The sequence below is a fragment of the Felis catus genome, chromosome C2 (assembly GCF_018350175.1).
Source record: "Felis catus isolate Fca126 chromosome C2, F.catus_Fca126_mat1.0, whole genome shotgun sequence".
Taxonomy (NCBI): Eukaryota; Metazoa; Chordata; class Mammalia; order Carnivora; family Felidae; genus Felis; species Felis catus.
The window spans coordinates 29,729,242-29,744,438 of record NC_058376.1 but is presented as its reverse complement, the minus strand read 5'-3'; the positions used below and the strand labels follow the sequence as shown (position 1 = coordinate 29,744,438).

Below are 15,197 nucleotides of genomic sequence, written 5' to 3'. Positions count from 1 at the left end.
TTGTGTTGCACCAGGTGTTTAATGTAACTATCACATTGGTCTAGCTTTACCTATTTGTATCCCTATTATTCTTATTTACCTCCGATTTTCACCTTTCAAAGTAACTATAAATGTTAAAATGGCTTAAATTCTAAATTCCAATAGCAGATTTTTTTGTTAAAAACCATGCAGTTTTGGGACGCCTGGGTGGCTCAAGTTGGTTAAGTGTCAGACTTCAGCTCAGGTCATGATCTCACAGCTTGTGAGTGCAAGCCCTCATGGGGCTCTGTGCTGACAGCTCGGAGCCTGGATCCTACTTCTGATTCTGTGTCTCCCTCTCTCTCTGCCCCTCCTCTGTTCTCGCTCTCTCTCTCTCTCAAAAATAAATAAACATTAAAAAAATTTAAAAAAAACACGCAGTTTTTAAATTCCCTTTTTGTTACACATATTGACCATCTACAATGTAAACTTATCTGTGTAGTCTGCTCATTGGAATGGAGCTCTTTACATCTTTGAAACTGTCTTTCCAGTGAGAGTAATTGAATGCAAAATAATTAGGTCCTTTAATCCTAATGAGATGATGTCAGCACTGTAGTTAGGATTTTTGGTTAGTTTATCATGAATGCAAACTTATGATCACTTATGCTATGCTCTGAACTAATCAGATGAGACACCTGCTTTCCCTTAAGGAGTTCCATATATTGTGATTAAATAGAAAAGCATGTGCCTGAGGGAAAAGTTGCTGGCCTATTAACCTATATTTGAGATTCATGTTCATTGATGAGCTTAAAAATCCCTTGGTAGCCAACAATAATCCACATTTTTTCCAAATGTTCTAACAAGTCAGTTTATAGATACCTGTTTTGAGCTGCCTGGCCACGTGCTGTTTGTACTACCCCTCACAGGCCATAGCTGTTCACCGATCTGTGAAGCCACCACTCCCTGGCTCTGCCCCAGTAACCCCCTCTCTCAGAATGGTGGTTCCTGCTAATACAACAAAAATGGAAATTGTCAGTGTGGGCAGGTTGCCATATGGAGGTTGACAGCTGCTCAATCAGATTAAGACAAATGCACAGAACCAATGTGAGTTCGATTTTTTTTTTCAGAAGAAAACTCTGCTGTTTTGTTGTTACTTTTTCCAGGATTTTTGACCAAAAAAAAAAAAAAAAAAAAAAAAAAAAAAAAAAAAAAAAAAAACATCTGTTTTGAAGATCTTTCTGTAAAGCAGATAAGCTTGAATCAGTATTGATATGAAGCAATTTTTTCTTTAAGTAGTTAAAATGACCTTCCTTTAAATTTATTTTGTGTTTTGAACCTTGATGCTTTTTGTCTCTGGCCACAGTGTTTAAGAGCCCTCCTTCTCTCCCTTCAACCTACCCCATAAATACCTATACTTCTGGTAGGTATCCTACAAAATAATAAAGCCCGCTTCTTCCCGAAAAAGAAAATAATGTTGAAAAATTGTAAAAATATGTTTTAAAAGACTGCATATATGCCAAGGGACAAGTAACAGAATTTTATAACCCATCAAAAGATAACACACAGCCATCAATAGCCAAGCTCATGAATAAATAAATGTTTACAGCAGTACATATGCATATCAAGGTAAAGCTACTGTACAGGAACACAGAATCTGTGGAAAATATTTATGCAGTACATATTCAGTGACAAAAAGAGGCACTAAGAAGAAAATAATTTAAAAAAAGGTCAACATGTTTAAAGTTTTCCAGAAACTGGCTTGACCTTTCTAAAATACACAAAACTCTTTTAACAATAAATGAAATATGTTGCTATGATTGCCTATTCCTGAACCTGACTGACTCATATCATCATCATACAGCAGAGCTAGCAAATTTCTAGCTGAGCTAGTTAGAGCACATTGGAAAAAGTAGTCATATGTTCAAAGACGAAACATTTCAGACCTAATTTACAAATGAAACCCAACGCATCTGTATTTAAAGCTGTGTGGAATGAATGAATGCCTAGGAACACATGCAAACATTTTGAAATGAACCTTTCTGACTAGGTTAACAGTTTTTCCTAAACCTTGTAGCAATCTAACTTTCTCACCAGGTAGCTAGAACTCCAAAGTCTACTGCTAAAGTTTATCACAGGAAATGGTGCTTTTACATGCTAGAGGTGCAGACTGTCTTTGAAAAAATTATATAGGAAGTAGAAGTTAACACTTCTGACATCCCCTAGAGTTGATAACACCATACATCTCTAGATCCCAAGCCACCCAAAAGCTGCCATGCTGGCTAACATAAATAACAGCTTGCAGTTTTCAAGATACCCCCCCCCCCCCACACACACACACAGTGATACCACTAGGAAATACAGTAATGTGGTGATATAATTTACAATGCCCAAAGATCATTTGCAGTTCCACTCCTCAGGAGTACATCTGCACCAACCATCTAAGCTAAGTGTCTGTTGGAACTTTTCCCTCCAAGGTACTGTAGATGGAAGATTTGTAATATCTTTAATGCAACCAAAGGAGACACAGAAAGATCAAACTGAAAAGGCTCATGTATTTAGAAAATCCTGCTGAGATGTCGTGATAAATTATTAAAACTTCTTGTTAATGTTCATGCTTCTTTTTAACCTCACATCATACCGTTAACAGTAAAGCAAAGGTGGGGAAACCCAGAAAACATTTCCAGAGCTGAGACAAAATATTAGGTGAAAAGAATTCTCCTGCAAAGCAAAATTCTCAGCTATCTTCCATCAAGATTTCTTCTTGCAAACATGCAAACACAGTTCACAAAGTCTTTTATGGGATATTTCTGCAGCATCATTTTGGCTTATAGCATTCACAGAACAGATACCCTGATAACTTGTGTTTAGTATAAACAAATGGCATTCAGGAAAAACAGAATCCACTGAACTTTACAAAAAGGCAGGGTCAAAGTATCATCAATTCTCTCTCATCTCATCATAATTTCTCGACAGCAGGAGAAAATGGATTTCCACACTCCAAAGTACTGAAAGGCTTGCTCTCGTTCAGCAGATTTTTTCCCTCAATAAAGTTAATGCAATTTATCTTTATTAACACATCAACACTGATAGAGTCAGCCAGAAAATTAGTGTTGGTAGCACTGCATTTCATAACGTGCCCCTCCTCAGGCATCCCTCTGACCGTTTCACAAAATCTGCCAAACAATTCAGGGATCTAACATATTCAGGACCCATTTCTTTTTTTAAAAATAATGCAGCTTCCTAAGGATACCACACATATCCTTGCGGTAGAGCAGTATGCATCTGGCTCTACATCCTTCCTGCTGGAAACAATCCTTGTAATGCTTTGATAGCCCCAAAACCCAAAATTGCAAAAATACATTCCTATCAACAACAGAGAAAAGCTCTTCTTCCCAGCCACCTACAACACAGACCCTCTTGCCTGAAATAAAAATCTGATTTCAAGCAGACGCAGTTCCTCTACCTTTAGCTGTCCTCAAGTTGCCATTGATCAGCCTTGCTAACTCCATTTAGATGTTTAACACACAACTTTCATCACTTACCCCCTTTCCAAGGTTTTCCTTTCCAGGGGGTCCGAGTCAGCTTGCTCAGAGTTGGTCCAGAGAAAAAGAGCATCAAAACGAAGAAAAGTTCAAGTCTAGTAATTTTCCCCACTTTCTCTAATGATAACATTTCCACAAGTTAATTTCACAAAATTTCTCACATCCTCTTCCCTCCCGGTTATTAAAATAGCATTAATCATTGAAAACCCTGAGGTAGGTGTTGTTTTGCCATCTTTAACAGCTGAAGTAGCAGCTCCCTGATGTAGCCCTGAGCCAAGCTACATTTCTCACGGATCCGGCTCCTCTCAGCACGCAGCTCTCTGCTCCTGCTCCAGGAGCTATAAAATAATTTCTGATCTTCACTTTGCTTTCAGTGGGAATGTATTCCTCAGTGTTCTGGGTGAGCTTGATTGAAAATGATAAAAACAGTAATGTCTGTGTCCAGCAGCAAAAAGAAAAGATGTCAGGATTGTGTGAAAAAGATGAGAAGCAGTTGTACTGACAGCTTTCAGGCTGCTGTGTGATCCTAATAGCCGTGCAACCAACCAAATTGCTCTTTTAAGAGTAATAAGGCTTCAGTGAAAGCCGGTGTCACTGCCACTTGGGTGGGTAGTGCTGGGCTTGAAAATCACCCAGGAACGGCCACAGATAACGACTGTTTCAGTTCCGCCTCAGAATATTAAGGGCTGAGCAAAATATAGTATGCACAGAGGGTAGTTAATCTATTGTGTGGATACACGAGGATTCCAGTGGTGTAGTAGGGAAAGACGCAGAACTTAAGATGTATTTTATTCTTCCTTTACTTCACCTCGTGCCATTCAAAGGGGATTGCATGTGCACTAATTATTCATAAAAGGGTCTGAAATATTTATTTGAAGAACAACAATAAGTGTATGATTTTTATCTCCAACATTAAAACAGGCAGGGCAAGTTCTCACAGTCTCAGTGCTCTTCTGTATTAAAGTCAGTCTCTTTGGGCATTTCTGTGTCACCTGAATGAACCCACTGGGAATACTGTGAGCAAACTTTTGGAAATATCAACACAGACTACCAGGGCTATGCTAATCACACATTCAGGCGAGCACATTTTTTCCTTGTTTGTGTACATTACCATGGAAATACAAAAATCTCTCTAAGTCTCTCAGGCTTTTTAAATTATATTTATGAAAATATTACTGATCACAAGGTGTGGTTATAATTACCATCCGGGCACATGACTATGCTCCCAGAAGAAGAAGAGGTGGGAGAAGGCAAATGAAATAAAAGTAATTTAGTCTCTACTGCCTGAAGTGAATTAGCATGATCGAAATATTCTGGCCAATATTTGAAAACTGTCTACATCTTAGTATTATCTATATGGTCACTTACTCCTTTAATCAGTGAACCGCAATGCATGCATTATGCATTTATGTACTTTAAAGTAATCAATTGCTATGTGATGATAACCGCCAATTTATGATGTTACCACTTTCAACATGGGATAAATTGCCCTTTTCAAATCATGTTAGTGGGAGAGGTACTCTTAAAAGAATAATATTTTTAAGATAAAGGACACTAAATTTAAAAATACAGTTATTAAAATTGGCTTTAAAATGAAGCAATGTTTGTCAAAGATATTATGAGATACACAAAACAAATTCTCAGGTTATCCTTTAGTTTAGGAACAATAATCAATTTGTATTCAACTTTTTAAAATAGTTTTTTTAAAGTTTATTTTCTATTTATTTTGAGAGAGAGGTACGGAGCAAGTGGGGGACTGACAGAGAGAGGGAGACGAATCCCAAGCAGTCTCCACACTGTCAGCACAGAGCCCAATGTGGGGCTTGATCTCATAAACCATGAGGTCATGAAATCAAGAGTTGGATTCTCAACTGAGTGACCCAGGCACTTTTCATTGAAAAACTTCTGAGGGATATGAGAAAAGTTCGTATCGTTCTTATGTTATAAATAGGAAATTTAAAATTCTATGTCTCTATATACTTTTTAAGGGTAAGTTAAAATTCAACTCAGTATTCTATTTTCTCTGTACCTATTATTTTTCATCTTGTTTACCTCAACCTTTCCTCTCTCTTCAGATGCATGTAAACAGAAGTTGGTAAAATGAATTGGCCTCCCTCAACATCACCTTCTTAAGAAGATTCTAGATTCAAACTTTTTTACTGTCTACTGGCTCAATTCATCTCAAAAAAAGAACACAACTTTTCATAATTAGTGAGTTCTGTTTTTTTTGTTTGTTTGTTTGTTTGTTTTTAATTAGCTGGGCTTTGGGTGGAACAAGAGAACGTGAAGTGGGTTTAAACATGGTGAAAGGATATTGGTAGACATGTCAAACATTTCCAAGGACCTGACCTGAATGAAGTTAACAGGAAAAATACTCTTTCCTCAACAGGTGATACAGTTGGCCAGGTTGACTGTAAGGAAATTTCAACTTTAGATTTTCAAGATTTGCTTCCTTGTTGGTGAACCCTGGTAAACACCAGCCCTCAACTTGCTGTAGTGGGGAAACTGAACTGAAACCAGAGGAATCAAATCACCTTTGCTCATGGAGGGAAGGCTATTCCCCCTTAGAACCCATTTGGCTGAAGTGTAAATTGCTATTTAAGCTTTCTAGCTACTAGAAAGATAAGGAGAAACCTCAAATGGGTGGCAGTACCAAAGAGAATGAATAAAGGTGGAATTTGAAACAATGGAAATATTGAGTGGGGGGACAGTCTACATGAGACGAATTTTGAATACATATGTGTAGGAATGTTTTCTCACCTAAGTTATTAATATTAATAATACATTTGCTAACTTATTACAAATTCTAAGTTCTTTATATGTAATTATTCATTTAATCCTTATAAAAACCCAATGATCATACATAATGGTCTCCATTTAGTACATTACAAAACTGAGGCACATAGAGTTTAAGTCACTTATTCAAGTCCATAGAGCTTTTTTGAACCTAAATAGCTCAGCTCTGAGCCTTTGCAAATCACTGTACCAAGCCCTCTACCAAACTGTTCTTTTAACCTTTATGAGCTGGCTTGCTCATAAATTAACATCTGTATATAAAAGAATAGCAAATAACAAAGGCACACTGAGTATGTGACTAGTTCTTATCAAGAGTTTTACATATTTTAGTTATATCATTTCCACAACAACTTTGTGAGATGAATCCATTACTATTCATACTTTATAGATGATTACTTGTTCAATATCACATGGTGAGTAAATGACAGAGCCAGGATTTGAACCCTGTATGGACTTGGAGTTTGTCATTCTACCTCTGTTTTCCAGAGTCTGGTGCATGGGTCTGAGATAACCATATAGGACTCCAAAGGGGCTGGAAAAGTAAGTAAATGGTGGGGAGGGGGAGGGGAGTTCTAATGGTATCTGTAACATGGAATCTTCTATAGGCTGTTGGCAGCTGCAGAGAGGTCTAAGCTGTGAAGTTACCCGAGAAGGCCCCCTGAGAGGCAATCAGAATAGACTTTTTCACCACCTGTATGTTCTCAAAGTAAAACACAAGGAAAGATTAAACCTCAGCCAGACCTGACTTATGGGCAGTTATAATACAACATAATAATGCTTTAGTATAGGTCATAAAAAATTGTTAGGAAGACTGCAGAAAGGAAGTACTAAAAGGTAGTATATATTAAAAGACTTGGTTCAGCTAGGACACTCCAGGCAGAGAAGATGACCTTTTGACTAAGAATCAAGTCATGAATATATATTTTAAGACTAGGGCAAATCAGCAAGAGGCAGAGAAGAATCCAGGCTGAGAGAATTGCATGAACATAGTCACAGGGATGCAAGAAAGCCTGACTCCTTCCAAGAACTACAAGGAATGTAGCATGACTGAGGTATCTGAGCACATGGGTGTAGTGGGAGATGAGGTAGCAATGGTAGGCCGGGGCTAGATTAAAATTTTAAATATGCTTACTGCCAAAGGTCTTAGGCTTTTCCTCAGTGATAGGGAGTCAATTATGACTTTAAATCATGTTCTAAAATGAGTTTTAAAAAAATCTTTGGCTGCAGTATGGTGGAGAATAAAATTAGAAGCAAAAAAAAAAAAAAAAAAAACCCAACATTATTTAGAAAGATAGCAATATTCCAAGCAAGATGTATTTGCAAACTGAACTAAAACAGTATAAATAAATAGGAGATAATTTGAAGTATCAAAATTCATTAATTCAACAAATATTAATAACTACATATTTTGAGCCACACAAAACTCTAGGTATTTTAAGATTAATTAAGACAAAGCTTAATAAGAACATATCATCAAGATATTTATCTTTAAGAATTTTTTGACAAAATATATACAGGAAGGAATGAACATTGCCCTAGTGTTTAAGCTCTCTTCTTTAAATATTTTTTTTTATAAATTAGATTTTGTCTGACCTGTTAATATATGTTTTCAACACCATTAAGCAAGATTTGGATACCTTAGCAATTATATTCATTTTTATTCTAATGCCACTATTTATTCTATCCTAATGACACTCCCTAACATCTTACTATTTATGTGCAATAAAAACAATCTTTTACTTCCCTAACAAGAAATCTCACTAATCTCTGATACTAAGTAACAATGGTATAATGTAAGCTATTCTGCTATGCTTTTAATAATTGAAAATATACAAGATAAAACATCTCCTAGAGAGTGTACAGCCAAAATATGTTACCAAGCATTTGAAAAAAAGTTTATTCTTATATCTATATATATATTGTTTTAATTTCATAAATTATAGTCACTTCATCACATGTGGTTGAAGACTTAGTCAATCCTCTTTCCTGAAAATTCTGTGACTTTAGTCATTTGGTAATTAGGTGGTTCTTAATCCGGGGCAATTATACCCTTTCCTTAGGGGATATTTGGCAATGTTCTGAGATACTCTGGTTGCCATAGTTGGGGGGGTGGATGCTACTACTATATATAATGGCTAGAGACCAGTGGTGCTATCAAATGTCTTATAATGCACAGGACAATGCCTGCAACAAAGAAAAACATGGCCAAAATTGTCAATAGTACCAAAGCCGAGAAACCCCAAGGTATCTTCCACTTGTCTGACCATATGATGATGGTTCCTGTAGCCACTGTTTCACTTAAGTATGGCCAGAACAAATGCTCTGCTTGACTGAAGCTTGCAAGATAATCACAGAATACTTATTATCAGTGCATTCTCCTATGCCACTAAAACCAAACATTTTGTATTTATATTCTTATGGTTCAAAGGAAGCTTCACAATTATCCTACTATAATTCACCTACAAAGAATAACTCCTCTCCCTGAAAACCTTACATCAGGCCAAAGAAGTGGTAGAATTTCTTGACTAGAGTGCTGGAAGGGGATCAGTGACACATGTGCATATAAGTAAAAATCATTCTTAGGTAGAAAATTCTCAGTGTCCCTTTGTTACTCAAAATACCAAAGAACATCACTGAGGCAAACTTAGCTGTCTGCATCTCCAAATACTTCCTCTCTTAAAAAGATTGCAATGATTATTCTCTACTAACTACAGGTTGCACCATTATTAATACATTTTATATACTCCATTAATAAGCCATCAGAATAAAATTTTAGCAGGAATTTAATCAAGGAGAGAATTATAAATTAGCTATAGTGTTAGCTTGATAACTTGAAAGACCAGAGATAAGTTCATTAATATATGCATACATACATTCATAGCCGTCATTAATTACACTGGTATTACTCTCTAATTCTTTAGCGTTCTATTTTGACTATGCTAGTCAAAATACAGATCTGAATGCTTCAATGCCATATTATGTTTTACTTAAACAGAAACAATGAGGTATTGTATGTAATACAGCATGATACATTACAGTCTACTATAAATTGAAATCATTGTACAGGCTAAATAAGAGAAACACCCCTTGTTTATATATATATATATATATATATATATATATATATATATATATATATATATATATAATTTATATATATATTATTTATATATATAATTTATATATATAATATATAAATATATTATATATATATAATATATATATATATTATATATATATATATATATATATATATATATATATATAATTTCCAAAGTCAAATTAGTACCCTTACATATGCACCAGATCAAATGTATAATGTATAAATATTTCAGTTGCAGAATGGTAGTAAAATTAACTCTGGTAAATTGAAATATGTAGTTAACCAAAAGAAAAGAAAATCATTTGTTTTCACTGTTGAGAAATCCTTAGGAATATTTTCATTCTTTTTTCTTTTACCAGTGATTTGTACAGAGTGGACATCTCTGATTTCCTCTGATTTAAGACCCTGCAGTTCCCAGGGATCACTGGGCTGCAGGCACACTAGTTCTCATCCTATAGTCTATAGTTATAAGAGACGACAAGTAGGGCTGAATCTGTAAAGAGATCAGTGCAGACGGGTAAGTTGAACTTTCAAATGAACTCCTAATATTGCATTTTATTTTTGTCATTGTTCCCTGTTCCCTTTTCATAAAAAAATAAAATAAAAAACCCAGTCGAGCCTTATATGTCTTTATTTGAGGTTTCTACTTGTGGTTCTACTTCATAATATGCTTTTAAAAACTTCTGAGAAAGGCAGCTTGATGTTTTGTTCCACATAAGCTTGTTTTGAAGAGTGATTCTATTTTTATTTTTTAATAGCTTGCAGTAATTGAGGGTGTGCCAAGACCTGTCAGTGCCCCAAAGAGGAGGATTTCGGTCCGCACCTAGATTCAGGCTAATGGGAAGCCATGAAGATTGATTCCAAATTTTGGTGGGTCCACTTGCACAGTGAAATTACATGGGCAAAGCTAGCAACAAAGGAAGGTGCAGAATGTTTTCATTCCAGAGAGCCATGTGACCAGCTAAAATTTGAGGGTTCCATTCCTTTGAGAAAAAAAAAGGAGTTTATTAGGAGACAACTCGGTGGTATTGATTCGGCAAGTTGTGTGTTTTAAAAATATCTCCTCTGGGATGCCTTGCTGGCTCAGTTGGTAGAGCATGTTTCTCTTGACCTTAGGGTTATGAGTTTGAGACCCACGTTGGGAATAGAGACTACTTAAAAAAAAATCTGCTCCAGGTATATATGATCTGCAACCCTATTCCATTGCTCAGTAACGATCTTGAAAGGAAAAGTTTACCTGGGTTTGCTATATAACACCTAATCCTTTATGTTTATATATATATTAAAAAAAATAAAATTAGAGTCAAGTATAAAATAATTTGAAAGAAATTTAGTATGTTTAGGGAATTCATGAGAAAATTAAATTTATTTATAAATAAATGTTATAAATAAATGTTATAACATGCTAACTCATATTTAACCTAACCGGCAAGTGATTACGTGACTTGCCGAATATGGGTCCTGAAGAGACATCCTAGTGATTTTCTAGAAAATGAACCTTGGAATCTACTTCAACATGTCTGAGCCATAAAATGTAATTTTTTTTTCACATGAGGTATATCCTTGGGCTTATGTAAAGTTCATTTAAAGGACAGTGCAAGAAAGCTTGTCATGGTCTATTGGTTATGCAACAGCATTTACATAAAACATTTCATATCTATAGGAGATATCAATAGAATGTTTATCAAAAAATATTATTTCTAATATTTTATCATACATTTGTTCTAACATTGGATATTGCTCCCCATAAAAATACAAACTCTAAATAGTTTTCTATCTGAATAGGTAGAAAGTCACTAAATCAGGTTTGCAGAGTTCCATGAGAAGGTCTATAGAGTGTGTATTAATACATATGATTGAATCTGCTTCAGCTCTCCCCAGAGTATCCTTGAGATCACAGGAATACTATAATGTTGATTCAGTTTCTAGTTAAATGGTGGACTCTCTTAGGATAAGTGTCTATACTGTGAATGTTGAAGATGCAAGATACAATTGTTACATAGCTAACTTCGCTTTTTTGAAAAAAGCAAATAAACTACAATTTTCAGATTATTTATCAACTTAAAAATAGTGTAAATTTTAAACAAATTAAAAGTAACATTTAAGAAATATATAACAGTATTTTTGCAATGTCTTTACATTCAGTGATGAATTCCTATTACCAATTACCAATTGCTATAGAAATAGCTATAGGCCTATTGTACAGCTATATTAGAGTTAACTATTAAGTGTCTTTGATAAAAAATGGCAGCAGTATAAAAAATAATTTATTTCTCTCTCATGAGAAAGTCTGGATACAAGAAAATGAGTTTTGTACCATAAAGTTCTGTGGCATTCAGGTTCCTTTCTTTTTTTTTTTTTTTCTCTGCCCAATTTTATTGAGGTACAGTTGAAATTTAAAAATATATATATATATATATATATATAAAAACAGGGAGGGGGACAAAACAGAAGAGACTCTTAAATATGGAGAACAAACTAAGGGTTACTGGAGGAGTTGTGGGAGGGGGGATGGGCTAAATGGGTAAGGGGCACTAAGGAATCTATTCCTGAAATCATTGTTGCACTATATGCTAATTTGGATGTAAATTAAAAAAAAAATAAAAAATAAAACAAGTTAAAAAATAATATAAAAAAATTGTATGGTTTTAAGGTGTCCAACGTGATGACTTGATATACATATATGCTGTAAATTGTTCATCACAACAAGCTAATTAACATATCCATCACCTCACATAGTTACCTGTGTATGTGTGTGTAGTTCAAATGCTTAAGCTTAATACTTAACGTACTCTCTAATTTCTTCATCAGGAATGGTTTCCATAATTCAGACAACTCAGGATCCAATAGGTCCTCCTCGTCGGCAGACATCATGTCAGCAGGAAGGAGGACAAGATAAAGGAGGAGAGGGGAATGACCCAGATGGAAGCAGTTCTTTCTTAGAAAGTTTTAGGAAAATTGCTACGTGTCACTTTTCCTTCAATATGTTGGTCATATTTTTGTTTAATCCAGATAAAGGAAACTGCAAAGTGAAGTCTTTATTCTGGGTAGCCATTTGGCTAGCTAAAATATTGGGGTACCATTTCTGGGAGGAAAAGGGAGAACAGGTTTTGGGGGAAAACTGGCAGTCTCTCACACGGATATCATGATAGATTGATAATAGATGTTTAAAAAAATTGTAGTTATTTTTATCTAATACAGTAACCCTTACTACTTTAGAAGCTTGAATCATCACATGTAATGAGTTCAAGTCTATAATAAAACTAGCTTTCTTTATAGGCTCATAGAATCTAAGAGTCAGTTCAGGATGAAAGATCATCTAGCTTATAAAGAACAGAATACAAACATTCCTCAGCAGTGGTGTCTTAGCTTTTGCTTAAATGATTCAAGTAAAAGAATCTGATTGTTTTTTCTTAGAAAGACCATTCTTGCATTGATCTCATGTTTTAGATGCTCTTAGTGTGCAATTATTCATTCTAACCCTACTCTTTAATGTAATGCTGAACAAATATTTTCTTTTTTTATCAGGACAATGCTTTGAATGTTAGGAAATAGCTATTTTTCCCCATTGAGTCTCACCCCCACAATTCCCCTCAGTCCAAATAATTTGCTTTTCTTGAACACAAATTTCAGATTCATTATCATCTAAGTAATCTCCGTCCTTTGGATTTCTGGATGCTGTTAAGTTTGTTACAGTCAATCTTAACATCTGATTCAACAATATTTATTCATCCTAAAGCAGAAGACATTCTTCATTTTTTGCTTTCTTCCTAATTCAAGCTGAACTAAACATAACAGAAATGATCTGGCAGCTGTTCTCAATACCTTCCCCCTTCTTATCCCCACCCACCTAGTTCCCATCACTTAGATGGAGAGTTTGTCATATAACAAAAGTATGGCTCACAATTGCTTCTACAGTTCATTTGTCCTGTGTCCTCTACCATTAAGCTAATGATTTTGACAAGAAAAGAGTCACCTGGCTCTATTTCCTTTTCTGTTGGATGTCAATTTAATATGACCGTGGGGACTATTCATTAGCTTTTGAAACTTCCAGGAAGAGGCACCTCCTTTGCTTTTATTTTAAATTATTTACACTATTTTAAAAGAATCTGAAAATAATATTTTAAATAATCATGGCTAATAGTGCAATATATATACACACACTGATATATAAATATACATATATATATGCGTATGTGCATATAGAAGCACTAATTCCTAAGTAGGAGAATTTGTTAATTAATCACCCTTAACAGCAAAATAGCTTCCCATTAGTCAAGCCTCAGGTTAATTAATTCACCAGATGATGAGTGATAAAAGTCCTAGTGCTTTCTTCCTAACTACTTACTATTCCATTCAGAGAACAAGCTCAATATATCTCACACAGAGCAGCTTGGTTTCTGCTTCTATGGGTGCTGAATTTTAGAACTACATCTGATAACCATTTTCTTGGAATAAAAAATATTGAATCCAATTCTTCTTTGACATAGACCTATTTAAAGTGGGTGAGAACAGTGGGCACTATTTAGGATTGAGCAAATGAACAATTTAGGGAGCAGCCACAGTCTTCCATTGAGATTGAAGTAGGTTTCTTATAAATAATGGTAGCCACATATTCTAGGCAGAAAAGTCACTATCACTGCAAGCATGACATTCCAATCAGATCCGCCCAATGAAGTGAGTCACTGCAATGTTTCTTTTAGGTAATTTTTAGGTAATAGAAATGCCTGACCTTGTGTCAATAGTTCCAACTGTACCTATGGCTGAGTGTTATTTAGCAACTCACTCCCAACTACTGAAGGAGGATGTAGGGAAGATAAAAATCAAGACTTTAAACACAAACTTCCAAATCTAGCCTACATTTTGTCCCCAAACTCCAGGCTCATATATCTAACTTCTTATTTAACATCTATACTCGGATGTAATGGTAGTGAGAATTTTAAGACAACTCCTGTAGCCTTCACTATTTCATCCTCTCTCACTATCCTTGTTACTCTTCTATTGATTATGTTATTATATTGTAAAAAGAAAAATTATCTAATATAATCACAATAGATCTTTAAAAGCTGAGAGCTTTTCCATGGTGGCGGTAGAAGAGGAAAGTATATGAGGAAATCAGAGAGATTTGAGGCAAGAAAGTGATTTGATGAAACATTACTGTCTGTGAAGATGAAGGGACCGTAAACAATGACTTGGGAGCAACTCCTCTGACAAGAGCCAGCAAGGAGAGGGACCTCAGTCTTACAACCACAAGGATTTAATTTTGCCAGCAACCTGAATGAACCTGGAAATGGATTCTTTTGCAGAACCTACAGCTAAGAGCCTAGTTTGGATGAGGTCTTGATTTTGCCTTTGTGAAACCCTAAGCAGAGAACACATCTGGACCTAGGGAAATGTGAGTTAAAAATGTGGGTGTTATTTTAAACTGTTAATTTTGTGATGATTTGTCATGCATCAATAGACAATGAATACAGAAGTCTTATAAGTATCTAGAATATCTGTTTAATAACAAACAAACAAACAAACAAACATCCGAAAAAACTCCTGGACTTTCCTCCCAGTCATGTTTCTACAGCCTTTTCCTTTTATTTAATGATAATATCAGTCTTCTAGTTATTCAGACAAAAAATCCTGGAGACATCCTAAAATCCTCTATTTCTCTCAAATTCATACATGAAATCCATCTCAAACCTGTTGTATTGGTATCTATGAAATATCCAGACTCCAATCTGTTCTTCTTCCACTATACCCACCCTGATTGGAGCCACTAACATCTCTCATCTTTATTGCAAGAGTCA

The 15,197-nt window shown here is 35.1% G+C and overlaps 1 protein-coding gene across 18 annotated transcripts in view; it reads right to left on the bottom strand.

Moving 5' to 3' along the window:
* Positions 1 to 15,197, bottom strand: part of ROBO2 (roundabout guidance receptor 2) — a 1,685,269-nt gene that overhangs the window by 1,287,467 nt on the left and 382,605 nt on the right. For 2 of the 18 annotated variants that reach the window (XM_019839533.2, XM_019839527.2), the window contains exon 1: positions 3,501 to 3,864. The exons of 1 other annotated variant lie outside the window; for it this stretch is intronic. In XM_019839533.2, coding sequence (XP_019695092.1) covers positions 3,501 to 3,630 — 130 coding nt within the window. In that variant the 5' untranslated portion in view covers positions 3,631 to 3,864. Of the gene's footprint in view, positions 1 to 3,500; positions 3,865 to 15,197 lie in introns of those variants that run through there. 15 more of the 18 variants (XM_019839531.2, XM_019839536.2, XM_045036332.1 and 12 more) reach the window with 13 other exon arrangements.